Source organism: Meriones unguiculatus, chromosome 1, assembly GCF_030254825.1.
Source record: "Meriones unguiculatus strain TT.TT164.6M chromosome 1, Bangor_MerUng_6.1, whole genome shotgun sequence".
NCBI lineage: Eukaryota > Metazoa > Chordata > Mammalia > Rodentia > Muridae > Meriones > Meriones unguiculatus.
Genome location: NC_083349.1, coordinates 108,402,883 through 108,417,399, shown reverse-complemented (window position 1 = coordinate 108,417,399; position 14,517 = coordinate 108,402,883). Strand labels below are relative to the sequence as shown.

The window sequence follows — 14,517 nt, the reverse complement described above, 5'->3', positions numbered from 1 at the left end:
GTAAGTAGTCCTATGTGTGTTTAACTTTGTGTGGGTGTGTAAGCTTGGGGATGGGATGGTTAGATTATGTCAGGTCCCGGGAATAAAGCACTGGAGGACTCCCAGGGCTCAGTGTCCTGTTGTGCTGGCAGCTGGGATTCCTTACAGCACAACGATAGCAGGCACAGTCAGCAACAGGAAAGGCAGCCAGGGCAAAGATGTACGCAGCCATATGCAAGGCTCAAAGAGTCCTCTTCCACTAGAGACATGAGATGTGCTTAATTTTGCTAGCAACTAGCTGTGGCAAGTGTTGCTAACTGGAGAAGCTCATTTATGGACTCAGAACCAAGGGTGTTATTGAGGGTGTATCATGTAAGGCAGTCCCTATCCGGCATGCATGCGTCTAGTTTCCATACTCACAGGAGGGAAGCAGGGCCACAGTGAGTGTTCTGTAGGGCCACAGTGATTGCTCTGTAGGGCCACAGTGAGCCACCCATATCTGTTAGGGTCCATGTCTCCCTCTCAAACCCCAGGCCACAGTCTAGCCAAAGGCTAACCTTGTCAACAGTCTTAAAAGGATATGAATCAGACTTGCCCTGCTAGCTCTGTCTGCCAAGGTCAAAGGCAAATGCCAGCTTTTTCTTACTTTCTTTTTGTTTTTCTTTTGTTTTTCTTTCTTTTTGTGCTTTTTTTGTTACTGTTTTTGACACAAGGACTTGCATTGTCGTGCAGGAGTGCCTCATACTCACCCCTCCTGCCTCAGCCAACCAGATATTAACACCACTTTAAAGAGTCTTAGGTAGGGGCTGCAGAGGCAGCTTAGTTGGTGAGGTGCTTGCTGGGGAGTTGTGAGGACCCAGGTTCGGATTCTCAGCACACACATAAAATGCAGCATGTCTCCAATCCCAGGGCTGAGGAGGCAGACAGGCCAATCCGCCAAATCAGTGAACTCCAGGTTCAGTTCAGAATCACCTGTCTAAAAGGATGGTAGGTGGCTTCGCGGGTAAAACACTTGCTGCCAAGCCTAACAACTTGAGTTTGCTCCTGAAACTCATATGGTGAACGGAGAGAATTGACTCTGGCAAGTTGATCTCTGATGTCCACATGTGTCCCAGGGCATGCACACTCAAAGCACAAATAAAAATAATTTTTAAAGTTACAAAAAAAGCAGGAGAGATGGCTCAGTGGTTAAAAGCACTGTCTATTCTTCCAGAGGTTCTGAGTTCAATTCCCAGCAACCACATGGTGGCTTACAATCTTCTATATTGGGATCTGGTGCCCTCTTGGCATGCAGGTTGTGCATGCAGATAGAGCACTCACATACAAATAAGTAAATAAATCTTAAAAAAAAAAAAAAAGCCAGGTGTGGTGCTGCAGGACTCGGGAGGCAGAGGCAGTTGGATATCTGAGTTCGAGGCCAGCCTGTTCTACTGAGCAAGTTCTAAGACAGCCTGGGCTATACAGAGAAACCCTGTCTCAAAAAAAAAAAACCAAAAAATAAGTAAATAAATAAATAAATGAACAAATGAAGGATTGATTAGTGGAACAGGAATGGTGGTACATGTTTTTAATCCTAGAGCTTAGGAGGCAGAGGCAAGTGGACCTCCGGGACTTTGAAGCCAGCCTGGTATATATTACGTGTTCCAGGCCAACTAATGTTTCATACTGAGACTGTGTATCAAAAATAAGATAAAAATGGAGAGCAATTGAGGAAGACACTTGACATTGACCTCTGGCTTTATAGAAAATCCGAGAGAGAATGTGCCCTCAAATTAGTTACTAATGTCAGGATCATTCATGAGAACTGTTGTCTCTTAGTTTTGTTTAATGGCAGGCATAGAGATAACAATTCTTACAGCTAAAAGTCTTTAGAATCACACATGGTGGGACAGTAATCCTAGGTAGATGAGCACACATCACAGCAAACAACTCTCGTGGGTAAAATAGTCTATTTCTTGTTTGCAGCTTCCGCCTATACTTTCTTCCAAATACCCTGAGGATGACCCAGACTACTGCGTATGGGTCCCACCTGAAGGTACAGTTTTTATTTTTCCTTCCATTTAGGATGTATGTATATGTGTACGTAAGTGCCTGCATGTAAGTATGTGTACAGCGTGTATGCTTGTTTCCTGTGGAAGCCAGAAGAGGCTTCCCCTCAAGCTGGAGTTATGTGTGGTTGTGAGCGGTCATTTTGATGTTGGGGACTGTACTCGAGTCTTCTGCAAAAGCAGCAAGTGCTCTTAACCTCTGAGTCATCTCTCTGGCCCCTGTTTATATTAAGTAGATTATATATTTTTAAAAGTTATGCACGAGTTTAGCAGATCTCTCTTTTGATGGAATTAAAGGGTGTAAAGAGACACAGTTACTGGGTGGTATTGGTAAATCCAATGTAGATCCTTACTTAAACAACTTTTAAAAAATTATAATGGTCTAGTGTATAGCTCAGTTGGTAGAGTGCTTGCTTGCCCAGCATTCATGGAGCCCTGGGCTTAATCCCTAGCACTGCATAAGCCAGGTGTGGTGGCATAGGCCTGTAATCTCAGCGTTCAAGCATAGAAGCAGGATGATCAGAAATTCAAGGTCTTTTTTTTTTTTTTTACTACTTAGCAAGAAATATTTATATTACATATAAATACGTAAAAATATTTTTTGTAAAGTAATGAGACAGTCACACATTTGAATGCTAACTGAATATTTGCTGATAGAAATTATTGTTAATTCTTTAAAGGTCTGAATGACTTTGAATGATGTTTTTTGGAAAATGTCCTTATATTTTAGACATGTTCATAGATGTAATGATATCTGATATTTACCTGTAAATGCTCTGGTAGTGAAGAGTAAGAGACATTTGGACAGGGTTAGTAGATGAAGCCACGCCTTCTCTTTCTGGGCTCTCATATTTATATCCCTCAGAGTGTTAGACCACGCCCCTCTCTGTGCTGCATGAGGCAGGCTGTTACCAGCTTTCAAAGACCATGCCCCACAGGAGGCATTTATCAAAACTAATGCCCAAACTTATATGCCACACTTGGGATTAAAACAAAAACATTTATATAGCATAACTGAGTTTTTAAAGAAACCAAAACTTCCATTACAGAAATCCTGTCTTGAAAAACCAAGAAAAGGTTTTTAAGTAAATTTTCTGTTGTAAAAGGAACTGCATTATTTATTTTGCTTTTGACCACTAATGTCTGAATATTTTTTCATTTTGACTTTGGAAAGCTAAATACATTTCTTTGGTTTTTGTTTGTTTGTCTTGATGTAGGTCAAAGTGGAGATGGCAGAACCCATCTTAATGACAAGTATGGTTATTGATTGGTTCAGAGTTCCAAAGGGAGACCTGTGGACTGCAGCATATCTGGGATGGCGTATTACACCATGGCCAGCGAAGTTCAGATGACCGTTTGTAAAATCTGGTGACTGGCTTTTCTGTATTCCTGACTTCCTAAAATTGCCTGCCCATTGGATGCTCTGAATGTTGGTTTTTGTATATAAGTGCTTGTATATATATGTAAAATAAGAGACATGACCCTATTATAAAATGAGAAGGTGATGATGATTTCCCCAATGTTGATTTAAAGTCATAGCTTCCAATATAACTAAGGTCTTGTGCTAGTTCCTCTGTACTCTGGGTGACTCCCCCAGTGAAACTGGATTGTCCTTATGATTCAGTGTTGGATGACAGAACTGCTGATACAAAATAGCTTTCATCTCAGGGGGAGTAATAGTTTATTCTTAGTCAAATGTAAGGGTCCATGGCTAAGGAACATGAGTTCAGGTTGCCCCCAGGGACATGGAAGTGGCTGTTTGAGCTTTTATTAGTACAAAACAAAAGGAGGTCATAACTCAGTGCATAGACAGAATACACTGGTGGAGACTGCAGGTGTGGGTTACAGTAGAGTGGGGAAGCTCCACTCTAGGTCTCAGACACCATCTAATAATGTTCTTCACTTCTGGGCTGGTAGAAGCTGGTGGCCTACCAACAATATATTCCAAACGTTGGTTTGTCAGAGGGTAGAGGGTCAAATGCAGAGGTGACAGTCAGTGTCTATTAAAGTGACCGAAATAGCCTATGATAATTTGTCTCTGGCTTTACAGCATCCTAACTTTCTACAGTCGCAGAGTTCTAATAAGGCAGTCAGTCGGCCTGGGAGAATGTTCAGTGTGGGTATAGCTTTTTTCCTGGGAACTTCTAATAGCACTTCTGTTGGCCAACCATTATGTTTTGTTCATGCATAGGCTGAATACTTTTTTAGCACCATGATCTAACCAACTGAGCCAACTGGCCATTCCAATTCATATCTGTTTCATGGTGCTATCAGGCCCATTCTAGAGACCTGATAAAGATGAATCTGGGCAGGCAGGAGGCACTCTTTGTAGAGAGAAATAGTTGTAAAAACAATTACTAAAAAGCCCTGGACATATTAGTATTGTTAGCCATCATTATCTGGGTCTTACTTTTCTCTTTTTTTATCCTCTCCATCTAATGTTTATACAGATATGATAGGAATACTAGATCTACAATTAAAGTAAGAACAGAGAATGACCTAAAGAAGCAAAGTTAAGTCAGGCATAATGCAGGCCATTTGTCCCAGCCCTTGGGAGGCAGAGGCAAACAGATCTTTGTGAGTTGGAGGACAGCCTGTTCTACATACATAGTGAGTTTCAAGACAGCCAGGACTATACAAACAGACCCTATCTAAAAAACCAAGAAGGAGAAATGGTAAAGGTTGCAGATGAGGGAAACAGGCATTTTAACCCTCTAAAACCTCTCTACCATACTATTCTTCAGCCAGACGGGATATGATTTCATTTCTAGTTCATGAGGTTTTATCTGTCTGTCTGTCTGTCTGTCTATCTATCTATAAGCAGAGTTTCTCTGTGTAGCCTTGGCTGTCCTGGAACTCACTTTGTAGACCAGGCTGGCCTCGAACTTAGAGATCCACCTGTCTCTACCTCCTAAGGAGATTATTAGGACTAAAAATGTACACCAACATGTCCAGCCCACTTTCTAAATTTCTGTAGCACAGGAGGTGGTTAAACATGTCTAATAGGAAACCTTTTATTTGATTTGGTGTTAGCTCCTATTTATTTACTTATTTGTTTTCTTTGAGTTCATTGTGGAAAGATTGCTTATATGGTACTTTGTCTGTTTTATAGGATACCTAGCAATTGCTTTATGAGGAAATAATTGATTTCTAAAATGGTTTGATCCCAAATTAGGAGACCATTGAATACTGTTTTGCATAAGGAAACTAAAAGCTTTAGTTAATTTTGAAACAGTTTGTTGTTTTTTTTTTTTTTAAAGATTTTATTTATGTATGTGAATGCTCTATCTCCATGTACACCTGCACGACAGAAGAGGGCACCCGATCTCACTATAGATTGTGAGCCACCATGTGCTTCCTGGGAATTGAACTTAGGACCTCTGGAAGAGCAGCCCAAGCTCTTAACTGCCAAGCCATCACTCCAGCCCCTTGAAATGGGTTTTTTTTTATAGTGTCATTTGTTTAACCATCAATCCAGATGATTAAAGTGTAAAAGGAACTTTTATTTTCCTAGTTCATTTGTGGGCTGGGAGGCTTACTGCCTCTGTCTGCTAACCTAGGCATAGTCCTGAAAGCTTCCATATGATCTAATCTAGGCCTAGAATGTTTTTAGCTTCTGAGACCTGCTGCTTAATAAGCTCACCATCTCTTGTTCTTTCTGCACTCTGTGCTGGCTGGTTCAACTCAGCGGTTCTGGCTCAAGCTCCTCTGCCCACTGACTTATTCAATCTGGCTTCTCTCTCGCCCTCTGAATTGCTCTGCTTGCCCTCAAACTAACTCCAACAGTCTTTTCTAATCTTCTGGCTCCCTTTCATTCCCTGGCTCATTGGGTCTTCACCTGTGTGTAGCTTGTTCTCTCATTTAGCCTCTCTCTGTAACTGTCCTGGTAAAACTGCCCCTTAAAAAGCTTCCCTTTCCTCTCTCTTCCCTGTCAAATCTTCCTGATTTGTCACTTTTTCTGCCACTCAATTAGACATCACTTTCAAACAGACTTTCATACTTCATTGTTTGAGATTAAAGGCATGTACCATCCAAGCTTTTCTTTACCTGAAACTTGCTTTATAACAGGCTGGCCCTGAACTCAGATCTGCTTGCCTCTGTCTCCTGGATTAAAAGTGTGTTTGTATTCCAGCCCTATCACACAGACCTGGAATGTTTTCATAGGCCTTCGGATGTGATCTCTTTCCAGAATAGCCATGTTCTAAATTAAAATTCCTCTACAAAATACATGGGCCAAATTTTACAAATAGTTAATATTTGATCATTAGATCGGTTTTACAGTTACCATGCAGTTTATCAGGAACACCCTGGTACAAGGTCTGCAAAGGACAGACAGGAAGGAAACAATGGCCTTCTAAAATAAAGGAGTTTTACAGAATGGCGTGGCTAATAAGTAGAATTAATTCTTTCTAATAGCAACTACCCTACCCCTGAGGCTGGCTTTCTGACCTAGTGGGAAAACACAGACTTACCGGTGAAGCAGTTAGCATTTGGAGGAAATCTAAGATATCAGGTCCCTCATTCAGTAAGGGATAAAACATAAAGTGTTTGTTCTCTCAGCCTTTTTTCTCCTTAAGGCAAGGTCCCACTGTATCCCTGACTGGCTGGAACTCAGAGACCTGCCTGCATCTGCCCCCTGAGTGCTGGGAGCCATGGGATGAAAGGTGCATTGTCCCATCTGGCCTAAGCTTGTTTTGGGTCTTCTTTGTTTTCTTTTTAAATTTAACACCTTAAATTTCAAAAAGTGAGTTAAATTTGCTCTTACATCAGAGCGTCATTTAATTTTCACCTGTGGAAGTTAATAGTCTAATCATAGCAAACATTTATACATATTATCATTTAAGCTTTATCTTGTACAAACCTCATGACCTGGCAGACCTTTTGCAACATACTTTCTGGTTTGGACCTTTCCTTCCCTTTTCTATTTTAGGACAATTCTTTCTTTTCAGAAAAAAAAAAAAATCTGTATTTTACATCTAAAAATCCTTTCTTAAAAATATTTTTCCAGTGGTGCACGCCTGTGCGTTTGAGGCCAGCCTGGTCTACAAAGTGAATTCAGGACATCCAAGGCTACACAGAGAAAAGAAACCCTGTCTTGAAAAGCCAAAAAAAAAAAAAAAAAATCCTTAAAAAACCATTTATACCTTTCTCAACATTTTTATACCTTTCTCTCATATTTGATAGTGGTTTTATTTTTCTTAAAAAATTTCTCAACTTAGGTAATTTCCTTATTAGGAATAACTATATTTTCATGAAAACCCAGGAAGCTGTATGTATACAGAAAAAAAAGACATTTTATCCGAAATATCTAATAATAATGACAAGCAAAAATATGTTACTATTCCTGTTGATCTTTTTATTTTCTTTTACCAACAAATTTAAATTAAGTTCTTAGGTTTTTTTTTTTTAATATTATGAACTAGAAGGAATTTGGATGGTTTATAATACATGAACGCTTATAAGTCAGTCAGAATCAAACCATAGCAGGGAGTTATTTAGTAAACATACCAAATAACATACTGCCACATCCAGTATGCCTCAAGATGAGGGAATGAAGAGACACACAGACACAGGGAAATGCTGGGATCCCAATGACTGGGCTCTGATGAAGAAACTGCAGTACCCTGGAGGGTCAGTGTGTTTATCATCTACAGTTGAACAGGGAGGTGGGGTTGTATACAGTTGAATTCAGGAGGCAGCTCTAGCTAATACTGGTAGACACAGTCTCTGTAGGAGAACAGTCATCAGGCTTTAAAATCCAAGAGGAGAAAGCTATGGTGGGCTGTTGGCATTAGTTTTTTAAAACTTTTATTTACATTTTTTATTTTTTTTTCTTCCTACTCTACCCCAATCCCTTCCAACACCCCAACACCAGGTAGGAGAGAGAAAGGGATAGTGGGAGAGGGGGAGCAGTTTCTTAGTTGCTTCGTCTTGGTCAGGGTTGTTGGGTTCCTTGGAGCCAGTCCAGTCCTCATTTTAGTACATCTCCATCTTCTTTTCTTATGGCAGCAAAGCGGAAGCAGGAGAAGCCTTGTTTTTTCTCTTTTCCACACTCTCTGGGCTCTGGCATTTATTCTCTCTCTAGAGTCCTCAGGTTCAAACTATCTGAAGCTGGCAAAGAGCTCCTCTCAGAGCTGGCATGAAGCAAATAGTCTGTTGCTGTGGACCATCTGAATCAGTCCCACATCCCACACCTGGGACCAAAAGAAAACCATGTTTATATCCACAACAGTGGACATTTTCTGCATATGCTATCAACAGTCACACTTGGACTCCTGAAGCAAAGCTTTGCAAGCCCTTTAAGCCTTATGCCATGACCATGTTAACAGCACACATTCATGAACACTTCACTAATTCTGGGCTTCCTCTGCTCCCCACAACATGTCTAAAGACAGTAAACATTGATAGTCCCAAGATGATATAACTTTCCTCTGAAACTTAGTTATCATATGACATAGTAGGCTAAGCATGGTGATGCACACCTGTAATCCCAGCACTTGAGAGGCAAATGCAGCAGGATGACCACAGTTTCAAGGCCAGCATGATCTACATAGAGTGTTCCATATCAGGCTGGGATATACAGTTGGAACCCTGTCTGAAAAAACACAGAGCAGTAATTGTTGCAGGATAGAAGTATAGGTAGTCAGTCCAGGACAGTGGGTCAAGAAGTGGTTAAAACTTGAAATCCTGGGAAATGAGGCATTTACAGGTGGAAGGATGAGTGTGATTTAACTGCCTGGTGCCCCCAGAACCAGAAAATTAAGGGCCCTTGTTCAAACCGTGGAAGTAAAAGAAAAAGAAAATCTTAGCAATGTGTGTGTCTGTCCCTTAACAGAGATGGACTTGAGATAGTCAACTTGAGTAATCACCGTTTGTATGTTAGTTTTCAAAAGAAGCAAGAAAAGAAATCCCCAGATAGACCGAGGGACAGAAAAACAAATAAGAATGTCAGACCATGGACATAGGCCTACAGACATAAAACAAAATGACACATAAACAGTTACATGAAACTAGTAATTGTCATGAACACAAACAAATCAAAACAACATAATACAATTACATTAAATTACAAAGTACCCAATAGAGAGAACCAAAGTAGTAAATTTATGGTCATGTCCTTGAGATGTAAGAAGGCCCAGAGAAAAGCAGAAAGGTCAAAAGATGAAACTTGTCAGTGTAAATTAATAGCTTCCCCTGTTTGAGAGCAACAGAGGGAGCTGCCCTTGCATGTGGAAATTTCTGATTCATTAGGAAAAGCCAGAGAACACTGGTTTGTAAGTTAATAAGGTGATGTACAAATCTTAAGAAAACTTACAAATTTTTTAATTTAAATCTTCAGGAAGCCAGGGCATAGTGGCCTTTAATTCCAGAACTCAGGAGGCAGAGGCAGGCTGATCTCTGAATTTGAGGCCAGCCTGGTGTATTGACAGAGAAGAGAGGGAGCGAGGAAAGAGAGGAAAACCCTGTCACAAAAAGAAAGGCAGACAATGTCACTTTCCCATGTCATTTTGACTCTCCTTTCCTGTATCATAATAAAACTGCATTTTATTCTGAGGAAAAAAAAAATCTCAGGGATAATAGAAACAAATTGGGATAGGAAAAAAAAATAAAAAGAAAAGAGCCCAAGAAAAGGTACAAAAAACAGATATACACAGAGAGACACAAAGATGCACTCATTCACACATTCAGGAATCCCATTTAAAAAAAACCTGGAAGTCCTATATTTGCGAAATCTGCAGGGTTAGAAAATAATAATAAAGATTAAGAAAAAGCCCCATGTGCTACCTCAGTCCCACAGTGCCTTGATATGACTCAAAAAATCCCAAAATCGGGGTTCTCAGCCCAGTTTTTGTCCAGGGATTAGATACCATCGGTATCTCTGCTCCCTCTAGGATTTATCTGAGCAGTATTATAATTTTTCTTTGTTACAGATTTTTCTTCTGTGTGGGGCTTAGTGGAGAAGAGATGAGGAGAGGAGTGTAAGGGGAAAGAAGCAGTGAGAAGAGTAAATGAGAGTAAGGGATTAGATGGGCACAGTGGCGAACACCTGTAATCCCAGCACTCTGGGAGGCAGAGGCCAGCCTGGTCTACAGAGTGAGTCCAGGACAGCCAAGGCTACACAGAAAAATCTTAAAAAAAAAAAAAAAAACAGAAAAAGTAAGGACTTAGAAAAGTTAAGTTACTCTAAATTTCAACCTCTAAAATTCTTTAAAACAAAAGCAAAACACAGTAGTAGCAGTTGAGGTAAGAGTCTGCACGTGTGAGACAAATGCTACTGCTGAGCTGTATTGCCAGCCCTGAAATTCTCATGAATTTCCTTTAACATCTTTACAATTTTTTGATAGCATTTTTAAAATTGAATTTTTAAAAATTTCTTTTGTTATGCTTTTAAATTCCAGTTAAAGTAGGCTATCCATTTATGATCTCTTATTCTGGTGCCTAGGACTTCTAGTTTAGTAAGGAGAAAAATGGGCAATTTAGGTATGTCAGAGTTTCTCCAGGGGCTAGAGAGCTGGCTCAGCGGTTAAGAGCACTGTCTGCTCTTCCAGAGGTCCTGAGTTCAATTCCCAGCAACCACATGGTGGCTCACAACCATCTATAGAGGGATCTGATGCTTTCTCTGTCATGCAAGCATACATGCAAATAGAGCACTCATATACTTAAACTACATAAATAAATAAACCATTAAAAAAGTTACTCCAACCCACCCCCTTTTATCAAATACTTGCAAGTTAAATTGCCATAATTATCAAACATAAAACCAGCTGGAGTACCAAATGGTGTTTTTCTCCAAACATTTTCTCCTCATCTATTTCCCATCTTAATGTGTTCCTCCCCCTGCCCCCCAGCTTAAGGTTGCAACCAATTTTCTAGCTTGGTGGAATTTGCATTTTGGATCAAATCTATGTGCTGTTTATGAGAATTAAGTCAGTCCTTCTACTGTGTCTTGGGTTTATACTGCACATCTTCCGGATTGTGAGGGGGCTCAGGACCCTGGATGATCACCCCTTCGGTGAGTCTTCTGAGCTGAGACAGCAAGGTTTCTTAGGACGTCGGTGTGTTGTCTTGGCCCTCCGAGGTTATTGTGCATCCTGGGGAGTACCCCTGCCACCTGCACCCTGCTGGGCTGCAGGGAACAAGTGCATTCGGTCTTCATTATCTTTATGATCAAGATTTCATAGACTTCGTAAAGTGAAAGGGGCGAGGTTGTGAAAAACAGGAGGGCATACAGAAAAACACCCACCAGACAAAAACAAATCCCCATGTATTTGAGGAATGGGTGGGAGAAAAGGTCAAATGCTAACAAACAAATATTCTCAAAACTAGTCAGTGCTGCATTCACATGCTGTGAAATGAGCATGTACAACAACCAGTTCAGAACAAATCTATAGACTGCTGAAACCGAAGGAGTCTCAAGCACCAGACAGAAAGTCTGTGTCCACCTGATGAGGAAACCTAGACAGCCAGCCCTTGCTGGTACCCAGCACTGGTCTTGCTGACTCCACCAGCGAAAGTGGGCTGTCTGGTTGACCTGGCTTAGTTAAGGTTTCTGTTGCTGTGAAGAAACATCACGACCATAAACAACCTGAGAGGGAAGAGTTTACTTCAGCTTAAAGCTCATATCACAGTCCATCACCGATCAGGGCAGGAATTCAAACAGCAGAAACCTGGAGGCAGGAACTGATGCACAGGCCATGGAGGGGAGCCGCTTACTGGCTTATTCCTCATGGGCTTGCTCAGCCCACTCTCTTTTAGCACCCAGGACCACCAGCCCAGAAGTGGTGATGCCCACAGTGTGCTGGCCCCTGCCACATCAATCAGTGAAGAAAAGGCTCTGAAGACTTGCATGCAGGGAAATCTTTTCTTTCATTTATTTATTTATTTATGTATTTATTATTTTGTTATTTTTTTAATATTAGTTACAGTTTGTTAACTTTGTAGCCCTGCTGTATCCTGCTCCCTCTTTCCCTCCCAATCCCACCCTTCCTCCCTCATCTCCTCCCTGTCCCTTTCCAAGTCCACTGATAGGGGAGGACCTCCTCCCCTTTCATCTGACCCTGGTATTTTATCAGGTATCTTCAGGACTGGCTGCAAAGTCCTCCTATGTGGCGTAGCAGGGCTGCTCCTCCCTTGGGGAGAGAGGTCAAAGAGCCAACCATTGAGTTCATGTCAGAAACAGTCCCTGTTCCCCTTATTAGGGTACCCACTTGGATACTGAGCTACCAAGGGCTACATCTGAGCAGAGGTTCTAGGTTATATCCATACATGGTCCATGTTTGGAGAAACAGTCTCATGAAAGACCCCTGTGCCCAGATATATTTAGTCCTTGCAGAGCTCCTGTCCTCTCCAGGTCATATTAACTCCCCCTTTCTTACGATTCCCTCTGCAGGGAAATCTTATGGCAGCGTTTCTCTTTCTGGATGACTAGGTTGTGTCAAGGTGTCATTAAACTCCCTAGTACAGCACCCAGCACTGATGCCAAAACTGTTGATGCAAAGCACAGTCTTACCTCAAAGAGAGTATCAAGTACTGTATTCTGAACCAGGTATGAGAGAGGCCCAGCAGGGTGGGTTGAGGTTATGCCAAATGACAGTTTTTGCCATACAGGTGGCTTTTTGAGTTTTACAAAAAAAAGAAAGAAAGTCATATAAATCAATGCATTTACCAAGTTACGGGGGGGGGCTACAGGTGATTAGGTTAAAGCAACTTGGTGAAAACTTGGTTACACCTTTCAGATGCTCTCTGATGGCGTCCATAGCTTCTGGGTTGGTGGTTGTGAAGATTAGATCTCAGTTATTAGCTTCAGGGGTCACTTGAAAGATTAGTCTGACGGCATGACGGTGGGAGGTTATTTTGACCATGCTAATTAAGGTGGGGAGCCCCACCCACTGTGGGTGGCACTGTTCCCCGAGCTGGGATCTTGGACCGTACAAAGGAAAAAGTGCAGCTCTCCAGTGCTCTCTGCTTCTTGACAGTGGGTGCCGAGTAGCCAGCTGTCTCGAGCTCCCACCACGGTAACATCCCCGTCACCATGGAGTGCACCCTTGAGCTATGAGCAGAAGAAACTCTTTCTCCCTTAAGTTGCCTCTGTCGGGATATCTTGTTATCATAGCAACAAGAAAAGGTGCCTAGGGTAAGGGAGTTAGGCACTAAGAATATTTCCCAGAGGTTTTGACTGATAGGAAGCTCTTAGGTCGGGTGGACAATGAATGGCTTTTAAAAGAGACTTAAAGGTTCAGGATAACTGTCTTTGCATCTTTGGTATCTCAGCTTTGTAATCCTGAAGTCTAATCAGTCTGCCCACCTTGACAGTCAGGCATAGTTGAAGGTTCTTTGTGGGAGTTTGGATTTGGTATCTATGGTTTTGCTTTTTATAGAATGTTATATAGTTGGCTATTACCTTAATTTCCAAAATCTCCTGTATAAGTGAACCTCACAGAACATTTTAAAAGATTTTATTTAACCAGACATTGGTGACTCATGCCTGAAAAGCCAGTGCTCAAGGGCTTGAGGAAGGGGGTCTTCTCTAAGTGTAAGGCCAGCCTGAGTTGCAAAACAAAACAAAAATTACGTTGTCAATATGTTTGTGCATATATACATATCATTAGAGAGGATAAAATTGTAAATAAATATGGTCATTTAAGGATATTTAGAGAAAGGAGAAGTAATGATGCATGGACTTTAAAAAGTGAAAGCATGGAAATCCTAGCTTCAGGGCCTGGGAAGATGGCTAAATTGCTAGAGTGCACAAGGACCCGAGTTCAGTGTGCTGGAACCTGAGTAGAAAGCCAGGTCTGTGATAAACTACCCTGACAAAAACAGAGTAAGGAAGGGTTTATTTTGGCTTGTGGCTGAGGGCATTGTACATCTTGAAGGGAAGTCAGAGCAGCAAGAGTTTGAAGCATGGTTGAATCGAATCTGTAATCAGAAAACAGAGCAGCAAATGTTTGCCCTCTCCTCTTTAAAGAAAACTGCATTTTTTAAAGGTAGTTTATTTAATTTTATTTTATGTGCACTGGTTTGAAGGTGTCAGACCACCTTGAACTGGAGTTACAGACAGTTAAGCACTGCCATGTAGGTGCTGGGAGTTGAACCTAGGTCCTTTGAAAGAGCAGACAGTGCTCCTAACCACTGAGCTATCTCTCCAGCTTAAGCTGCATTTTCATCTGTGGTGTCTGTGGCAGGGAGGGGCTGGGTGACATGGCATGGGTATGAAGGTCAGGAGACAATTTGAGGGACTTAGTTCTTAACTTTAGGCTCTCAGGCTTGTCAGCAAACATATTTACACACTGAGCCGGCTCACTCGCCCCATCTCCTGTTTTTTATACAGTTTAGGACCCTAGTCCAGGCAATGGTGCCGCCTATTTTCAGTGTGTCTTTCCACCTCAGTTAACTTAGTCAACATAATCCCTCCCCGATGTGCCTAAAGGCTTGTCTCCTAGGTGACACTAGATCCTGTGCAGCTGACAGTTAACACTAATGTCACACC

General features: G+C 41.5%; 1 protein-coding gene across 4 annotated transcripts in view; it reads left to right on the top strand.

The window, feature by feature from the left end:
• The window catches only part of Slc4a1ap (solute carrier family 4 member 1 adaptor protein), a 33,760-nt gene extending 23,576 nt beyond the window's left edge, over positions 1 to 10,184 (top strand). For all 4 annotated transcript variants that reach the window (XM_021635457.2, XM_060364819.1, XM_021635456.2 and 1 more), the window contains exons 13-14: positions 1,945 to 2,014; positions 3,245 to 10,184. In XM_021635457.2, the coding sequence (XP_021491132.1) occupies positions 1,945 to 2,014; positions 3,245 to 3,294 (120 nt within the window). In that variant the 3' untranslated portion in view covers positions 3,295 to 10,184. The remainder of the gene's footprint in view (positions 1 to 1,944; positions 2,015 to 3,244) is intronic.
• The last annotated feature ends 4,333 nt before the right edge of the window (positions 10,185 to 14,517 follow it).